This window comes from Podarcis tiliguerta (genome assembly GCF_965153285.1).
Source record: "Podarcis tiliguerta genome assembly, chromosome: 1".
Taxonomy (NCBI): Eukaryota; Metazoa; Chordata; class Lepidosauria; order Squamata; family Lacertidae; genus Podarcis; species Podarcis tiliguerta.
Genome location: NC_139534.1, coordinates 45,425,181 through 45,439,977, shown reverse-complemented (window position 1 = coordinate 45,439,977; position 14,797 = coordinate 45,425,181). Strand labels below are relative to the sequence as shown.

At 41.6% G+C, this 14,797-nt stretch overlaps 1 protein-coding gene across 16 annotated transcripts in view; it reads right to left on the bottom strand.

The window, feature by feature from the left end:
• Nucleotides 1–14,797, bottom strand: part of MYLK (myosin light chain kinase) — a 191,623-nt gene that overhangs the window by 45,115 nt on the left and 131,711 nt on the right. For all 16 annotated transcript variants that reach the window (XM_083404939.1, XM_083404944.1, XM_083404931.1 and 13 more), the window contains 2 exons: nucleotides 12,688–12,804; nucleotides 9,201–9,272 (listed from right to left, as the gene is read on the bottom strand). In XM_083404939.1, the coding sequence (XP_083261065.1) occupies nucleotides 9,201–9,272; nucleotides 12,688–12,804 (189 nt within the window). The remainder of the gene's footprint in view (nucleotides 1–9,200; nucleotides 9,273–12,687; nucleotides 12,805–14,797) is intronic.

Genomic DNA, 14,797 nt, shown 5'->3' with positions numbered 1-14,797 from the left:
CTTATGTCACTGATAACTTTCCTATGTTATCCCTGCATCTGCTTAAGAGTCCTATGGGCTGGGCTGGAGATAAGAGGACTTACAGAAAGTCTATAAAAGGAACTGCCTAAACATTTGTACAGCCCATCTTCCTGAGGACAGGTTATACAAGTTTAGGGACTGTGTAGCAGTCTTGCTCACTTCCAAGACTTGAAAGCTCCCCTGAGTGGCATCCTGCAGGCTAGTTCACACAACACCAGCATTTTCCAACCTGGCATTCTCCAGAAGCCCACTCTGTAGTAACTCACAGCAGGGCGGCTGTCCCTGTTGAGATATGGCAGCAGGCACCCACTGCCTGTACTTCCTGGAAATTGAAGACACTTTTGTTTTGACAGCGAAATGAAAAGGTCTTTGCCAAGGTGTTCATTTTGTATTATTTTAAAACCCATCTTCAATTGTTTTCTTACTGGTTTTTTTTTTAAAAAAAAAAACAGTTGCAGCTTTTTTATAGTGTTTGTAAATCACCTGGAAACATATGTAAAAGGCAATTCAATTTTTTTTTTAATTACTGTTAATAATAATAATGTTTTGTATCACAACTCCCATCATCCTTGACCATTGGCCATGGTAGCTGGGGCTGATGGAAGTTGTAGTCTAAAAGATCAAGAGGACACCAGGTTGGGGTAGGGTGGACTACACAGTTACTTGGAAGAAGAAGAAGAGTTTGGATTTGATATCCCGCTTTATCACTACCTGAAGGAGTCTCAAAGCGGCTAACATTCTCCTTTCCCTTCCTCCCCCACAACAAACACTCTGTGAGGTGAGTGGGGCTGAGACTTCAAAGAAGTGTGACTAGCCCAAGGTCACCCAGCAGCTGCATGTGGAGGAGCGGGGAAGTGAACCCGGTACACCAGATAACGAATCCACCGCTCTTAACCACTACACCACACTGGAGTCTTAAGGGTTATTTTCTCTGAAACTTGCTGTAGTGCAGCGATTCAGAAGCAGTGTGGCTGAGGGAGACTTATTAAACACCTTTGCTCTCCCAGTGCCTTATACCTGCTCAGCTCTATGCTGAATATTAATGTTTGAATAAACCTTTACTGCCTTTATCTGGTTTTTGGTGAGAGAATCGTAAAGAACCTTTCATACAAGAACATGGACTGTATGAAAAAATATGGAGAAAGCAGGCTGCAAAATGAGGTTTTATGTTTATACCAATCAAAGGAAGACATAACTTCTGAGTTTTTAGTAGTGAGATGGCATAAACATTATTGAATCCATCTCAGTGTAAAATTCTTCATCACATATAAACCTAAAGAGTAACAATTTAATACTGTTTATTTCAGTTCAAATATGAACACCCATAAAATTGGTTACCCTGGCCGTTCTTACTTAGAACAGTTCTTCCCATTAGTCGTCACAAAGCCAACACAAACACCATAAGAGTAGAACAAGATGACAATAAGTAGACTTGAGTAGCAATAATTTACATCAAGGTTAATTTAATTAAAAGATTAATAGCTACATTGTGGGGGGGGTTGGACTAGATGATCCTTGGGTCCCTTCCAGCTCTAAGATTCTATGAGTCTATGATCTAACATTGTCCCTATATTTTAATTTCCATGGATGGTAGCTAGAACTTCTGAAGGACTCAACCCCTTAGTGATGCAAGATTGACTTAGATAGCTATACTTGTGGCTTTAGTGAGAAAGCGGCCCAAATACGCATATAAGCAGTGAAGTCTGATCCATTAGGGCACTGCCCCACCAACCTCAGTCTGCCCTCAGCCAGCCCCCACATGCCTGCTTTCTTTCTTACAACCATTCCATGGCGTGGTCCAACAGGAAAGATGGGGACAAAACTAGAATTAGTTGGCTCTGCTTAGCATTGGCTCTGGCTCCACCTACTACTGACATCTCAGATTTCTGCCCTAACAGTCCCAAGGGGCACCAGCCATCACTGCATATAGCATATAAACTGCACATATATAAGGTGCACCATCCATTTGGGAACCCTGACTAGTCAGAGTTCATGAACAGGTGAAGGAGCTGTATATATGTATGGCCCTTTTCTCACCAATGCCAAATGCTTGGCTGCCAGGGGTCATGGCCAGCAGGTGCCTCAGAAATGGAGAGGCTGTCCAGCAGGCATGACTCCATTGTTCCTATCCTGCACTCGCTGAACCTGTGAGGGGATTTTGTAAAGACCTCTCCTGACAAACACCATTCCTACACTAAGCTGCTCTGTTGTCTGTGTGCAAAAGGATTCCAGATTCTTTGGATGTTCTGAAAAATACCCCCTCAGAGACTAGATTGGGGTGGGGTAGAGAAGGCAGCAATGGGGAAAAGGTGAGATTTACTTTTGAATGGTGAAATTCAACTATTTCAGTATCAAATATGCACCAAGCACCATTGATTCTCCTGACTAGATTACTGGCTACCCATGGAGCATTCAAATCTACAAATGTCAAGACTACCTTTCTCTACATTGTGCATTCTTTATTATAATAATCCAGCCACATCTGAGCATTGTACTGCACTTTCTAGCAAAAGGTAACCTTTATATTGTTGGTTTCTGTTTTCCTTCACTGTGCAGCGAAAGGGCTTGTCACGAGACAGGTGTTTACATTCCACAGTCTGTACTGTACTGTTGGAGTTTCTCACGGGAAAGGGAGACTGGATGTGACGTACACTGGTTTCCTGTTTTTCACTGTGTTGTTTCTCTCCAAGCTGTCGATGAGAGAGGATGCTTTTCTGCTCCGGCAGAGGCAAGATGTCTTTCTGTAATATAACTGCTTTGAACTGTAAATAAAGCAACCAAGAGTATGCAGCACGTACTCCTCATCCTTCCGCTGGGCACGGAACTCTGCTTTAACCAACACGTGGTTATGGGCCCAGAAGTCGAATCGGAGTGCCGGCAAAGGATCGGAATGCAGAGGGACAGATCGGATTGGAATCTGCTCTGCGCATAAACATGATTGATGAGGTATGTTGCTACTGCTCCGGGCAGCCTGCCAGCTTCTAGTTAATGGCTTTATGGCTGGACTTTGAACTTTTAAAGCCGTTTTGCCGGGAATAGGAAAATGGCTCCCAGGCTCAAGTGACGCAGCAAGATTTAAAGCAGCATATATGACGCTGAAGGCTAATGCCAGAGTCATGATGGCCCTTCAGGATGCTTGTGGGATTCCTAAGCTCAACAAGAAGAATTATGCCGACTGGGTTTTGTATGCAGAGGCAATTCTGCGGAAAGAGGGTTTGTTTGAGGTCATTACAGAAACCCCCCCAGCTCCAGTTACAGATGCATGGAAAGTTAAGGATTCCAAAGCACGGGGAACACTTACATTGATAGTATCCCCAGAAGAGCTCTGTCTATTGCGTGATAAGACCTCAGCCAGAGAAATTTGGGATTCTTTGAGAGAGGCTCACTTAAGGACAGAAGCTGGATCTACTATGTTTTACTTTAACAAGCTGCATAATATGGCTCTTGCTGAAGGTGGAGATGTGCGTTTACATCTGATGGAGATGCAAAATCTGAGACATGAGCTGCAACAGAGAGGACTCAACTTTCCAGAGGCTGTGTATTCTTTCATGATACTACAATCTTTGGGTTCAGGTTGGGAGTCTGTTGCAACCCAGATTGCTGTGCAGCCAACAGCTCAGCTAACAGTGGACTTTGTTACTGCCGTGGTGTTAAATGAAGCAGATCGCCGGGGTGCTAGCTGCATGGGCAAGGGGGAGTCTTCACAGACGTCATCCCATAGTGCAGTGGAACCACCAGATGGCGCCAAAGCTTTGAAGGCAGTGAAATGCTACTCGTGTGGACGTCTAGGCCATATGAAGAGGGAATGCAGATATCCCAGGGCCAAGACAGAGCAGCGCAGCGAAAGCTCATCGCGTGGAAAAGGCCGAGGCAAAGGCAAAGGTCCGGTGTCTAGGACAACGCAGCACAAGGCTATGGTTTCACGCTTCACTCCAAAGGTTGCAGAGGTCCAGAAGACGTCTAGATCTTTCTTCGTTGTTGATTCGGCGGCGACCCACCACATGTGCAACGATAAGAGACTTTTTGTGTCTTTTACACCGCAGGAAGGTGCGATTCACCAGGCGGATGACCACACTATTTCCAGTAAAGGCTACGGAACTGTTGTTCTTCACAGTTTGGACTTATCGATACAGAATGTCCTTTACGTGCCAGACGCCAAACATAATCTGCTCAGCGTTGGACAACTGAATGAGCGGAACATTGACGTTTCCTTCAAGAACAAGAAGTGCATCATAACAAAGAAAAATGACTATGAATTGCATGCTGAATATGTTGATCGTTTGTTTGTTTTGTATTATGATGATGTTGTGCAGGATGACACTTGTTGCATTGCAGGTTCTAACAAAAGTTTGCATGCAGGATGTATTCATGATTTTCATCGAAAATTTGGTCATTTGCATTTTGAGGCAGTATCTAAAATGCCTGCCTTGGTTGAAGGTATGACTATTAGACCCTGCAGGTACCACATGAAGTGCAAAGCATGCGCAGCAAACAAGGTGAAAATGGCTGCGAAAGGTAAGGTGTCTAGTAGGCAAGCTACGGAACCATACCAGATTATTCATGCTGATTTGGTTGGACCACTAGCGCCCTCTTTGGGTGGAAATAGGTACTTCATGGTTCTCATTGACGCATTTTCTAGATATATTTTTGTGTACAATCTCAAGCAGAAATCAGAGGCTTTTCCTAGGTTCAAGGAATTCTGTGCTTGGTTGGAAAATGTGCATGGTAAGAAGATAAAGACTCTTTTCAGTGATCGCGGGGGAGAATTCACTTCTCAGCAGTTTGAAGCTTTTCTGACTGAGAAAGGAATTCAACACGATTTGTCTAGTCCTCGCTCGCCATGGCAGAATGGACTTGCGGAACGGGCAAATCAGACATTGCTTCAAGGGTTAAAAACCTTGCTGCATGATGCCAATCTTCCAGAGAGTTATTGGGCCGAATCTCTCTCGTGTTTTGTTTACAGTTACAATCGCAGGTTATCTTCAGCGATTGGTTGTACCCCCTATGAGAAGATGTTTGGCAAGAAGCCATACATCAAACACATGAAAATTTTTGGTTCTGACATGTGGGTTCATTCACCACAAAATTCAAAGTTAGACAAGCGTGGATTGCATGGTATCTTTCTAGGTTATCAGAAAGGGTCTTACAGAATAATGATGACTGACTCTAAGACAATTAAGCTCACGAGAAGTGTTGAATACAATGCAAAGTGGGGGGAGAATGTGGGAATTTTCCAATGTTATCCTGATGACAGTGATGAGACTGAGGATAGTCAGAAGCAACCACAACAACCCACACCCACTGATGAAGGTTCTGAGTCTGAATCTGAAACTGAATCGGGTGATTCAGAGGATTTCAAGAGTGCGAAAGCCTCTATGCGACCCTCTGAAAGCTCTGATCAAGAATTGGAAGAACCATTGTTCACAATAGGTCGCTTTTCTCCTAAGAAGGAAGAGGAGAGTGTTGAAGACTTAAGGCTAATTCGTAGGTCACAGAGAGCCACAAAAGGCAAACCTCCAAAGAGATTTGCTGATGAATTTGCTACGATAGCAGTAACAGCTGTTAAAAGCTCCAAGAAGGTATTTGAACCTTCAAGTTTCCAAGAAATCCAGGGTTTGGATTCAAAGGAAGCTGAACCATGGTTAAATGCCATGAAGGCTGAGCTTGATTCCTTGGAAAGGAACAAAACATGGGAGCTAGTTCCAGTAGTTCCAGGAATGAAACTGCTTGGAAGCAAATGGGTCTTCAAAGCGAAGACTGATCAAAATGGCAAGATAGTCAGACACAAAGCCAGATTGGTAGCCAGAGGTTTTGCACAAGTACCAGGTGAAGACTATCACGAGACCTACTCACCCACAGTGAGGTATGAAAGCATTAGGCTTATGCTCAAGCTAGCTGCAGAGGAAAATCTACACATTAGTCACCATGATATTAATACAGCTTTTCTGTACGGATCTCTGGATGAATCACTTTATATGCTTCCACCTGATGGCGTACAGGTAAAACAGGGATTTGTTTGTGCTCTGAAGAAATCCCTTTATGGTCTCAAACAAAGTGCACGGTGTTGGCACACAAAACTCACTGAAGTATTGTTTTCTCTAGGTTTTCAGCAAGGGAAAGCTGATCCATGTGTATTTGTCAAAGAGGAGGGGCAAAAGAAACTGTACTGTTTGTTTTATGTTGATGATTTATTATTCTTTTGGAAAGATGTCGCAATGTACAATAACGCCCTAGCTCAACTGAAAGAGCACTTTGACATGAAAGATCTTGGTGAGGTAAACAACTACCTATCTCTGGAAATAGAGAGAGATCAAGATGGTAACATTCTAGTACACCAGTCACGGAAAATTGCTGATGTGTTAAGCAAACTAAACCTGATGGATGCTAACCCTGTAGACACACCGATGACAACAGGTTATCAGGTAGATGACACTGGAGAAGCATTTTCTGACTCTACACTGTACAGAAGTGTGCTAGGCAAGCTAAACTTCATTGCCAGATGTTCAAGACCAGACATTGCTGTTAGCTGTAATTTGCTAAGCAGACAAGTCAACAATCCTAGTGTCAAGGATTGGAAAGCTCTGAAACGCATAGCGCGGTATTTGAAAGGCACTATGCATTACAGACTGAGATTTAACAATCAGAAGTCTGGTGGTCTTGAGATATTTGCAGATGCAAGTTTTGGAAGTGACACTGAAGACAGGAAAAGTACGTCTGGAGTTTGCTACATGTACAATCAGGGTCTGTTTGATTGGTCATGCAAGAAGCAAACAACAGTTAGCTTAAGTACTTGTGAAGCTGAACTGAATGCACTGTCTTATTCACTTAAAGATTGTGAATGGTTGATACAATTGTGCAAAGATATGAAAATTCCTGTCAAATGTCCAGTCCAGGTTTACCAGGACAACAAAGCATGTTTGGCTTTGCTGAAGTCTGAAGGTTGTAAGCAAAGCACGAAGCACTTGCAATTAAAATTGCAGCATGCTAGGGAATGTATTCAGAAGGGACTCGTAACGGTGTCCTATATGCCAGGTAATAAAATTCCTGCTGATGTATTATCCAAGATTGTATCAAGGGATCAACACTGTACCTATGTGCAGAAGTTGGGTTTGTACTGATATTGTACGAACACGCTGCCCAGTGATGTTCACAGAAAGGGGGAGGATGTTGGTTTCTGTTTTCCTTCACTGTGCAGCGAAAGGGCTTGTCACGAGACAGGTGTTTACATTCCACAGTCTGTACTGTACTGTTGGAGTTTCTCACGGGAAAGGGAGACTGGATGTGACGTACACTGGTTTCCTGTTTTTCACTGTGTTGTTTCTCTCCAAGCTGTCGATGAGAGAGGATGCTTTTCTGCTCCGGCAGAGGCAAGATGTCTTTCTGTAATATAACTGCTTTGAACTGTAAATAAAGCAACCAAGAGTATGCAGCACGTACTCCTCATCCTTCCGCTGGGCACGGAACTCTGCTTTAACCAACATATATAACATGGTAGCATCTAAGTGGCTACGGCTTACACAAATGAATTTGCGAGTCATTCATTTACCGATATTATATTTCTTCATTTTGTGACATCAGAATAGATTGACATTGTTAATTTAATAATCATTTTAGGAGATTCCCCTTTTCCTTCTGAGGAGCCAAAGGATGACAGCTTCATTGTACCCCCTGCTCATTCTCAGCAGAGTCTGACAATTACACAGTGAAATAGTGACTAAGAGGACAGCCATTCTCAACAAAATGCAAGATGTCTAAGAGAACTTTAACTGTCTTTCTGTTATAATCTCAAATAAAATATTGGGTGGCGGGAGAGACGAGACCTTCAACAGCAGCAGTTGTAGTCATAGCACCAAGAATTAAGAATATATGCAGTAGCTAACAGTGATTTCTCTCTCTCTCTCCATTATTCAGACACAGGTATAATGTTACTATTTTGCCTTTGATGTTAAATTGAATAAAAACTCTTCCCTTGATCTTAACTGGATTTGGTAAAAGAATGTTGCTATAGAGGTCTTGTTTACACAGCCATGGAATCTGGAGTTGTTTCAAGAGTTTGATTTAGTCTTGTTATTCCAACTAAAATACATCACCTTTGACTGATTCATACCAACTTAAGTTTTTAACTCTGATTCCCGGCAACAATCCCAGGGCTGCAGCCATTATTAACAGGAAGGAGGAAGTGTTCTGTTCACCACCAAAAGCTGTGAATGATCAGCCTGCTATTCCTTTAAGAGGAAACCTACAAATAACTACCCTAAAAGAGGGCAAAGTAGACCTATTCACATGCTGAAAGAGCCAGTGTGGTATAGTGGTTAGAGTGCTGGACTAGGACCTGGGAGATCAGGGTTAAAAATTTTACTTAGCAATGAAGGTTATGGGATGACCTTGAGCCAGTCATTATCTCTCAGCCTAGCCAGCCTCAAAGGGTTGTTGTGAGGAGAGCAGAGGAGGAGCTTGTAGGTCACCTTGAGTCCCTTAGAAGAAAGGTGAGATATAAATATAATACTCAGATGTTCCAAAAAGCAAGGGTATACAAGACAGTTTGTGGATATCTGACAATATGGAGAGGAAAAGGGGGAAACAATGCCAAAATTTGGGGATGGGTTTTATATATATCTTTAAAGCAAAACACCTGAGCCAGTTTGGGAGACAACATATCCAGTATGAACAACGAACTGCTTTTGCACTCACCAATTACAAAGCAATTCCATTTTTAAAAAATCAGTTCTAAATACACAAGGATTTGGCTTGGTACACCCTTTTTAAAACCATTTTTCCACCTCTTGGCTTTTATTACTTAAGATACTTTTGTATGCACTGTATGAGGAATACCACCCTCATGATGACCCAAGTACGCCTAAAATTTCTGCTCAGGTGGCTCCATAACAATGAGTTTATATAATGCAGAAATTGGGAAACTTGCTGCTTATGTATCATACAAACATGATACCAAGAAGATTCACCTAGGCAGAAGGCTTATCATGATCACTGCAGGAGGTGACATCAACCACCCATACAAATATGTAAATGGAGGACCAGATTTTCGTTATTGAAGCTGCTGCCCTCTTTCTGTATGCCCCTAGCTTCAGTCACAACAAAGACAATCATCTTCGGAATCAGCTACTTTCTAAAGTACCTGTTCAAATTTAGCCGAAAGGAAACAAAGCAGAACAACTTACTCTCTGTTGCAAGCATAGGAGAGAGTGAACTCTTTGGCTTTTTGCTCTTCTTTTCAGTTGGCTTTGAAGACTCTATAGGCAGAGGGAAAGAAAAAGGACAGTTAACAATTAAAACAACAACAAGCATTTAGAACTAAAGAGCAATGATTGCAAGAAAAACAGACCTCTCATTCTTTTAATTTGATTCTGATTGAGGTGGAAAGCAGATGGAAATTGTTAGCTTTTGTGATGTTTAAACAAGACTTATTGCACACAGTGGTTTGGAAAGGCTACATTCTGAATAAAAATAGCTGTATCTGCTGTCCAATGGATGTTCTGCTCAAAGCTCCATAAAACATCAATGGCTAATCTTAACAATTTAGTAGGATGCAACTTTCTACTGAAGTTACTCTGATTAAGCCCCCACCAGAGGGTTCCCTGTTTTAAAAATACAGGGATCGACCAAAGGGGGTTTAGAGTGAAGGGATAAAATAAGATCACTATGCTGAAGTTGAAAGATTAATCAAATCTCAGTTCAAAAATATAGCAAGGCTAGGTAGCAGGCTGTTACAATAAAGATAGAAACCAAGCCTGGGAACAGACAGTAGTGTTTCCAGAAAGTTAAATATAGTCTGAAAGAGATATTACTGCGCATGGAATGTACACTCAGTTGGTAAACAAAATCTGTAAGCTTTTGTATCATTTAAAAAACTTCATAACCAGGAACAGCAATGGGGCAAACAAAATGTGCACCACGTTAAGACAACATATTATAGAAAAGCATGTGTGTTTGACCGGTAAACTTCCTATACGAATCACACACATTTGTAAGCTTGTAAATGGTCACCTCCCTGGTTGCCTCTAGTGCATAAACAGTAACTCCAAGTAACCAGGCAAATAAGTCTTACAAAAAACATGTTTCTCTGAAAGAGCCACTGCCATTCAATGCAGACAATACTGAACTAGATGGAGTAATGGTATGAGACAGTTTGCTACATACATTGAATTCCTTAGAAGAAAAGCAGAATGTAATGATTTAAAAATATGTGCAAACTTTGATTTATTCTGTTTGCAAGATAATATGCATCTAGCAAAAATCATTCATATCCATTCCATCCTTCCTGTCCAACCTGTGAAGTCTTCAGCCATACAGCAAATATTCTCTTCCTTATATTGATCATGGTACCAGCATTTGTAGAACAGAACTGATGGGACATCATTTTCAATATATATTGCTGCCATTTCTTCTTTTTAAAAATATACCATCCCCTCCCCCCAAAAGCAGTAGGATGTTATACCAGATTAGCAAATCCAAAGCAAAAATGCTGTTATATTAAGTATTAACTTTTGTTAATCTCTGAAGTCAGCAAATTGAATATTATAGAAAAGTTGGTCCCAGGGAGAATATCACAACAAGGAAGCAACTGTAATGAGTAATGTAGAATTTCTGCTACCTGCAAAATTTCATAATATTGGTTAGATACAGAAATGCAGAGATTCTTGCCTTTGTGAAGATGAATGATGTCCTAGATACTTCCAGAAAGTCTTCACAACAACCCAATGGCCTTTTAATAAACTGAAGAAAATGGAACAATAAAAGTGACCCAGGCACTATCCTGGTATCACTGTGATCAGACTTTATTGCCTTTCTCAAGTTTCTTTAGACAGCTGATGTAAAATACACATTCAAAGAAGGGTGTTTAAGTAGTCGAAGGAGCTGATTTGTTCTAATGATGTGTCTGCCTTATTTGGACTTTAAGGATTTGGTAGCCCATTTTGCAACAGCGAGGATCTTGTCTAATGCCCTTTGCCAAGATTTCACCTCCTTAGCAATTATCTGCAAATGGCTGAATGGCTACATAATAGGGAGACAAGTCTCGGCAAGAGAACACAGTAGAGCAAGCCCAGAAGTACTTAATTCCCCTGATGTTTAACTGGACACCAGCAAGCGACATACCGCCAATGCCTTGGAATTCAGCACATAATAGCATACTGTCCCATAACAAAAAAAAGAAGGGGGTGCCAGAATTTATGATAAAACAACAGGTGAAATTTTGAGTGAAGCAACTCCAAGCCTATGAATCAGAGAATCAATTCTGCCTTAATAACATAAGAAGAGCCTGCTGGATCAGGCCAATGGCAGTCATAGCAGTTAAAGTGTAAGATAAGGATTGTGGAGGCAAAGGCCCAAATCCTCATTCAGCCATGAAGCTCACTGGGCCTGTCATAAAATCTCTCTATACCTAACCACAAGGTTGTTATGAGAATAAAGAGGGAGGCGGGGGAAATGACCAAATATACTGCCCTGAGCAACATGAACAAATGGTGGGACCAAAATGTAATAAGAGTAATGAAGTGAATAAATAAAGGGCTTAGAGAATCTGGGTTTGCCCACGTATCATTTTACAGCGGTACCTCAGGTTACAAACACCTCGGGCTACAAACACTTTGGGTTACATACTCCGCTAACCCAGAAATAGTACCTTGGGTTAAGAACTTTGCTTCAGGATGAGAACAGAAATCACGCGGCTGCAGTGCAGCGGCAGCGGGAGGCCCCATTAGCTAAAGTGGTACCTCAGGTTAAGAACGGTTTCAGGTTAAGAACGGACCTCCAGAACGAATTAAGTTCGTAACCAGAGGTAACACTGTATGAGGAACATATGTTCTGTTTTAAGCTCACGTGACCCCCAGAAGCCACGTTTGCTTCAAGACAAGTCTTTGCTGTTTGGTTTGGTTTGCTTTCCTGTCTGTTTGCAGAGTGAAAGTGAGCATTAGCACAGGCTATTGACTGCAATGTGGTAGATACAACAACAGCATGGAGCTCTTTCTGCTACCATCTTTGGTAAAAATTTCACCACGGTTTCCGTTTGGCGATAAGAGTACCAGAACAAGAGCAAGTTAAATATTAGTTTTATTTATTTAATTTTGCCTCAAAAGCACACACCATTGCTTACAAGGCAGCTTTTTAGATATGGTTTCAAAATGCCACAGAAACTATCATAGGTGAACTTAAATGTATGCAGAGAGGATTTTAAGGTCAAGTCAGAAGCACAGTTTTGGCAGCCTGAATGTGGAGCTGACACACAATGGTGTGGACACAGTGTTTAGCTCCATGTGGCTCATTCACTTTTTGTTTTAGATACAGTGGTACCTCGGGTTACATACGCTTCAGGTTACAGACTCTGCTAACCCAGAAATAGTGCTTCCGGTTAAGAAATTTGCTTCAGGATAAGAACAGAAATCGGGCTCCGGCAGCAGCAGGAGGCCCCATTAGCTAAAGTGGTGCTTCAGGTTAAGAACAGTTTCGGGTTAAGAATGGACCTCCGGAACGAATTAAGTACTTAACCCGAGGTACCACTGTATTAAAAATTTTAACATTTTCATGGAAGGAGTGTAGAAGAGAAAGCAGAAAAAGCCACCTTTTCGTGGTTTTACAAATCAGAATCAGATTAAACAGGGTGAGGATAGCAGAAATTGAGGTGGGATAAGGAGGGGAAAGTCTTCTTACCTTCCACCGACACGTTGCAAGCACACTCTGATTTTCCTGCCGTATTCTCAGCTATACATTTGTACTGGCCCTCATCTTCAGGGAAGGCCTTGTCAATGGTTAGTGAGCACAGTGGTCCTAATGGGCAGGAAACAGAGGTTAGGAGGGGCCACTGAGCATTGTTTATGACAAAAGCACAGCACTGTTTGTTTCTGGTAAATTTGTATTTCTTATTCAGAAAATAAAACAATAAAACCCCACAATCAGTATAGCGAATACCAGATACATTTGTAGGGAAAAAAATTGACAGTTAATAAATTATTTGCAATATGTAAAGACAAAAGTGAATAAAGTCTTTTCTCCCCCCCAGCTCTGTAGGTCCTTTGAAATATGCCTATGGAAATACAGGACTGTTAACATTACAACTTTATTTAGTGTTGCGCTAACTGAAATAATACAGAGGAATATCTCTTGCAAAGCAGTCTTAAGATAAATATTTTCTTCCTTCCTCAGCCTACATCCAGATGTATTGTTATGCAGGGCGGCAAAGGGCCATGGCTCTCTGGCAGGGCATATGCAAGCAAAAGGTTCCTGATTCAATCCACAACATCTCAAGACAGAGCTTGAAAAAGATTTCCGTCTGAAACTCTGGAAAACTACTGCCAGTTATTTCAACCTTAAGTCACCAGATGTTGGATTACAGATCTCACCATCCCCAGCCAATGGTCAAGGAGTTGTAAGCAAATAACTTCTGGGGACCCAAGGTTGAAGAAAACTGGCGTGGACAACACCGAGCAACACAGAATGCTCTGACTCAGTGTAAGGTAGCTTCCTATGCTGGAAATTCACACATTCTAGTGCTTCTCCTTACAACAGTTCTGTGAAGACAGAAAAAGTTCATATATCATGAAAAAGGATTCTTGCTAATTGCCTCCCAATATGGGTTAAGCACTGAAACATGTGGTCCCACCAGCTCTCTGATTTGGTCCACTTCAGCAAGAGCATCAACACATTAGTCTCCTGGTTGCGAAGCAGGAATCTTTAGTGGCATTTTTGCCTTCCAGCATAGTCACGCATATTCAGCAATGTGCTTATTTCTCAAAATCTTAGCTACTTCATTTTCATGAGAGGAACAGGCACTTGCACAGAACAGACAAAGAAAGCAGGTTAAAACCTGATGCCTTTCAAGTTTGCCCCCAAAGGTGCTTTAACAAAAAAAAAACACCCAAAAAATTCATTGAGAAAATGAAGTGGGAATATCACAGTGTGATGACTTCTTTAGTGCCTTGAAATCTGTTGCGTGAACTGGGATTCAAACATACCAGGAGACATGGAGAAGGCTGATGAGATAATTTGCGAATCAAGAAATAGTATGGTGTGCAGTTTCCAACTAATGAGTCCAACCACCGCAAGATTTTATATTTGTGCAATGCAACTCTCCCACCTCCTCCCACTTCTGTGCATGCCCTCCTCAAATCTGCTCTGTGGGGTTGGGGGACAGATTTAAAGGTCACACAGATTTAAGGGTCTCACAGGGAGGGAGAAGAGAAAGTAGGGATTTTCTGTTGTGCAAGTGGAAATCCTTGTGCCAGTTGGATGCTTTAGTGGGATACCTTTGACAGTCCCAACAATACTCCAGAAGTTGCAAACATCACTGGAGCAGTGATAATTGCATCAAACTGAAGACCAGCCACATGGTGAGGTTGCTTGTTAATAGCACCATGTTAGTTCCTATATATTGAATGTTTCAAGCATAAGATACATACAGGCATATGATGTTTAATAGGAGTTTTTAGGAGGTTAATCAAGGCTATACTCTCTGTCACCTTTCCAAGCTATGTTCTCTGCCACCTTGCCAAGCAATTTTACAATCCACAATAAAATGAACTGTACTCAAAGAAGTGTTGATGCGACCAAAACAATCATCTAATTTACATAAACCAAAGTGTTAGCAGAAAAACTACAGAACTTCACAGACGTTTTCTGCAAACAAAGACCAGTCTCACTTGTGACATGTATCTTAAGTTCTGTGCAAACATATTTTACAGAAATCGAAAGTGACTTCATTCAGCCACTTTCACTGAGGTTGGGGGTCCATATGTATATTTTCTGTACTACTATTGTCTTAAGT